General features: G+C 29.3%; 1 protein-coding gene across 1 annotated transcript in view; it reads left to right on the top strand.

The window, feature by feature from the left end:
• Window positions 1-5448, top strand: part of LOC106473885 (snRNA-activating protein complex subunit 4-like) — a 20668-nt gene that overhangs the window by 9099 nt on the left and 6121 nt on the right. Inside the window, exons 7-10 of the mRNA XM_013934570.2 lie at window positions 615-696; window positions 1586-1693; window positions 2964-3036; window positions 3679-3843. Coding sequence (XP_013790024.1) covers window positions 615-696; window positions 1586-1693; window positions 2964-3036; window positions 3679-3843 — 428 coding nt within the window. The remainder of the gene's footprint in view (window positions 1-614; window positions 697-1585; window positions 1694-2963; window positions 3037-3678; window positions 3844-5448) is intronic.

The raw sequence follows: 5448 nt of genomic DNA on the forward strand, positions 1-5448 counted from the left end.
ATATACAAAATAAACAGTTAATGTGGATTATATGATCTATTTCATGTTATATTTGGTCTGGAAAATTAGTTTTGAGGGCTATGGAAAGTTTTAGAAATGTCATGGAAATCTAAATCACTGAAGGCGCACAAACCATGCTGTAGCTGTCAAGTTGGTACCATAAGACTTGTATGAATTTTTAGTCATTCTTACTGTTGATTCAAGACAGCAGTATTACGTGATTCATTGTAAATGAAGCTATTTTCATATTCACTCAATCAATAGGCAAACATTCAGTTGTCGTAAAGGAGAATTTAAATGAAGCTTTTTTTATTTGGTACACTTGCTTAATTGAAAACTATTTATGTTATTAGTAATATAATACATATTTATATTTTTAGCTGAAAAAAATTTATATAAAACATTTAACTTTATACTACTGGTATGTCAGTATTAAACATTTGTTAAGTTTTAAGTGTTTTGTTAGAAATCAATAGACATTTACATTATTTAAGGGAAATTATAAATATGAACATCATTAATATTGGTGCTGGTTAAGTTCAGTAAGACTGCAAATTTTAATAGGTTAATACTGTTTGATATATTAAATTTTGAATGATTTTTTTTTTTTTTAGGGAGCAAAGAAGACAGAAAGCAGTTACTGGCAGTTGTAACTGAAAATGCTAGAGAACTGGCAATGGAACAAGTAATGACCAGGTGAGAAAATCGACATTTCCGATAATAGGGCTAGCTAGTATTTTCAAGTACTATCACTTATCACATTAGTGTTCAGTCAGAATCAAGTTTGTTGCCAAGCAAAAGCCTAGAAGTAAAGAACCTACTAAGAACAATTCTACATACGATAAGTTTATATATTGAATAAATATCTCCCATAGCCAGATGCGAACACATTATAAGTGGAATTGTTGTGTTAGTTTGGTCTAAGTTCAGGGATTATCATTATTTTTATAATACAAAAAAAAGATGAAATTGTACAATTAAATTACCTAGTAAACATAGCTTTATTTTGGTGTGTTTCGTGTAATTAATGTTGTAGACCCATTTACAAATGGCTCTTAATGTTGATTCAAAATGTAACCAAAGTTTTATCATAGAGAAATGCGAGAAGGTTTTGCCAATCATATTACAGGTACATTTAAATTTAACCTTGTACACAATTTTATGTGTTTGACCAATGTATTTGAAGTGTTGAGTTGTTGTCTCTTCATGAATTGAAGATTTTGTTTTTATATTTCAAATGCATCAGTTTCACACCACACATGACTCCAAAACTGCTTAATTAAATTTTGTTTTTATATTTGAAATGCATCAGTTTCACACACACGACTCCAAAACTGCTTAATTAAATTTTGTTTTTATATTTGAAATGCATCAGTTTCACACACATGACTCCAAAACTGCTTAATTAAATTTTGTTTTTATATTTGAAATGCATCAGTTTCACACACATGAATCCAAAACACTATTAGTTTATCCTGCTGTTTTAAAAAGTAAAGTTACCTGAGTCATAATGTAGAGAGTGATATATTTTTGTCAATATACTATTGTTTTTCTTATGTTCTAATCTAAAAATTTTACAATCCAGGAAAGATATTTTAAGTGAGAAAATCCTGCAGGGTGATCTAAACCAAGTAAAGTCAGATGAAATCGAAGAAAAGCTGAAAGAAACGGAAGCAGAAATTAAAAGGATTAAGTAAGTTGCAATAACATATATTTTAATTCTGGCAGACATTTTTAAAAATCTAGCGACATTTAATCATTGTTTTACAGATTTTAATCATTTTATTAGGAATGTTATTTTCTCCATTACGTTACACAGGATCACCAGTCTTTAGAGAATTAGAAGCTGTTAAACCTTGAGAGATTCAAACTTAATAACTTTAGGTAAACTGTTGTATCAAAAAATCAAACTAAAATCATTTTATTAGCACGCTCGGAAAACGCATTGCTATTTAGTAAAGGAGATTTTTAATAACATGTTCGAAAGTGGGCCACTCATAATTAGATGCTAAGAAACAACATAACAAAAAGTATGTGAAAGGCGCGTAGAGCTGAGCAGTTAGTGGAATTCGATAATTGATTAATTGAGTATACTCAAAATAGTAATAATTGGAAACGCTAATCTTGATTAATTGATTTGTTTTTGAGTTGCAACCTGAAAATCAATTAAGATGAATTATTATGGGTAGTTGTAATAACTAGAGATGGTAATAATGAGTTAATAACCCAGCTCTACTGTCCGGTATAATTTGACCAGTAATATTTGTATGGTATTAGAAATTTCCTCGGTTTTTCTCTTAATATGTCCGATTGAATTTATGGCTGAAAAATGGTAGAAATTGATGAAAAGATAGAATGTTTCATGTTTTTCATCTATCAATAAAAGATTAACTTGATTAATGAGAAAAAAAAAACTAGCCTTTGTTCCCTTTGTTATGTGGTCAGTAGCTGGAGAGCATTTTTATAAAGAAGGTAACCTTTAAAAACTATGGTAGTAATTTATTGACATGGCAACATTTCTGGCTTGAAAAAGAACATTTGCTCGAAATGTCACCAAGTAAATGAATTATTAACAAAGTTTTTAAAGGGGATTTTTCTCTAAAAGTCTAATTTCTTTGTTTTATCACCTTCAAATTTATTTACTTATTTGTATATATATTATATATAATTGCATTTTATGCTGTGTGAGATACATAATCAATACTGAGTTGATGTAACTGTTAATTACTCCGTTGTAACAAATTAAATAACTGGTATTGTATCAGATTTTTATCTTAGGTAATTACTCTTGGATTCTACTACTGATATTTAATAAATGGTTTCACAAGATCCTGATATATAAAAGTGGCCAGCCATCTCATTATAAGAAGTGTTTAATTTTTTTACCCAGCATGCAAAAACTTGCATGTCTTCTAGTCACATTTGATGTTTTAAATAGTATTTTTTCTGGAACTTCTTTGTAGAAAGATGTCAATTCACGATCTTCTGTCTCGTGTAGGAGATCGTTTGGACTGGATGAAAATTTCCACAACTAATGTAAGTGCATGTTTTAGTGTTAGCAAACTATAAATATTCTTTCTGAGTTACTAATAATCTAATCCTAATTAAAAACTAATTGATACTTGTACTGATTTACTTATAAGCCTTTAGATAGAAAAATATATTTTTTAAATTGCTAAATCTATTTTATCAAATTAGTTTCAATCTATTTTCCTCAAAAAATGTGTTTATTATCTTACATCCTTATTGGTTGATACTAAGTTCTCTCCAGTAATGATTTTTTCATTGACATAGAGAACATTTATACGTGTCATGAATCGAGAATGAATTTAAATATTTCTAATTTATATAGTTAGATTCTTATTGTCAGAAATTCATAACTGTAATTCTGTAATACAAGATGGAAATTGTGCTGATTTTTTTGTTTGTATTAGTAAATGGTTATTATGGAGATGTGTTTATTTGTACTGCTGCTCTAAAACTTTTGGCTGTAACAGAAAATGTTTATAATTTTGGCCTATTTCCCATTCATTATGTACGTGTACCGACTATGTAACCTTAAGTGCATCTAGTTACGTAAGTTTGTGAGAAGTTTGTTGTCGTTGCAGGAAAAAATGCAAGTGTGAAAAAAATGAAAATCTAATGTAACAGTTGCTATTATGAAAACATTTTTTGTAGTTGGAGGGTTTGCGATCACCGGAAGCTTGTGAACTGATGTGGACAAATGTAGTCCATCCAGCTATACGGAAAGATAAGTGGACAAAAGCAGAGGACCAGCGACTTCGGATGATTGCTGCAAAGTGGGGAGAGAGAAACTGGGATGAGATTGCTAAAGACCTGCATGTGAGTTGGAAAAAATTGAGAGATGAATATTTTATAGAGGACATTTAACCCAGTGTTTAAATTACCTAATACTTGGAGACAAACTCAAAGTAAAAAATATTTTCAAATAAATACATAAAATAACTTGAATGTTTTTATCATAAATAAGCTGAACTGTGCTTTCCATATAAAGCTAGTTATCGTATTCCTTCAATTTTATGTTCTACTTAATAAATCTTTAGTATTAAGTTGAAAATACAAGTGGATTTTGTATTATCTGCTCACACTATGATTATAAGTTTGTGTCAGACTTACAAAGTTTTGGGCAAGTATATATAATCTGTTTACTCTGCTTACACTATGATTATAAGTTTATGTCAGACTTACAAAGTTTTGGGCGAGTATATATAATCTGTTTACTCTGCTCACACTATGATTATAAGTTTATGTCAGACTTACAAAGTTTTGGGCGAGTATATATAATCTGTTTACTCTGCTCACACTATGATTATAAGTTTATGTCAGACTTACAGAGTTTTGGGCGAGTGTATATAATCTGTTTACTCTGCTCACACTATGATTATAAGTTTATGTCAGACTTACAAAGTTTTGGGCGAGTATATAGTGCCCAAGTTCATTCAACACAGATTCTACTTCTGGGTAATCCTTAAAAAAAGATAATAAATATAATATTTTTATATTTAGTGTTTTTAATTGTTATTATAGTAATAGACACCTTTTAACATTAAAATAATAATGATTTATCTTCACTAAAGACTAAGTTTTTGGATAAAATTAATCTATTAATTATATTTAAGTGAGGTATGTTGTGATAGTAGTAGTAAAATCTATACAAATAAGTTCTAAATTAGATTATTATACATTTTATCTAATGCTAAGTTTTACCTTTTATAAATGAAAGTTTTATTTCAGTAGAAATATAACTTATATTTGTGCAGCTTATTGACTGGGTTATTATTTAATATTAATGATTGGATTGCTTTTGTTTAAAAAATTTGTTGATTTGTGGTATCTAAAACATGTTTTTTTTATGTAAATTTTTGTAATAAGTACTATTCAGTTGATTAATATTTGAAAATTTGACAGAATAATACATTTCATGTTACGGCTCTGTCAGTTGAATTGTGCTCGGGTGGGTCAGCAATAAGTCTTCAGACTTAGTGTTAAAACCTGGGGTTCGATTCTTCTTCGTGGACAAAACTAAAGTAGCTCATTGTCTAGTTTTGCCCAAAAACAAAAGATGGCTCCCACATTAGATTATTGAAACAAAAGCAGTTTGGCTTAATGTACTTTGACAAGATCTTTTAAGTTTGTGATTTTTTTGTATTATCAATAACCATTACTTTTTCAACAGCTAAATTTCTGCACGAGTTCTAAGCATTATTGGTGGTTTAAACAGATTCAAAGACTTTAAATACTAAATAGATATAGTTTACAAATGAGGTCTGAAAGTCTGTTGAAATAGAAATGTAGTCATATAAAAATGTCTGAAAGTGTGTGTTTCATATACTCCACATGTATTTAAAGCCATAAGATTATCAAAAGCTTCTCTTCACCTTAGTACAGAGTAATTACATCAATCCCCCCCCCCCCCCCCCCCCCCCC

The sequence above is a fragment of the Limulus polyphemus genome, unplaced genomic scaffold, assembly GCF_000517525.1.
Source record: "Limulus polyphemus unplaced genomic scaffold, Limulus_polyphemus-2.1.2 Scaffold6593, whole genome shotgun sequence".
Taxonomy (NCBI): Eukaryota; Metazoa; Arthropoda; class Merostomata; order Xiphosura; family Limulidae; genus Limulus; species Limulus polyphemus.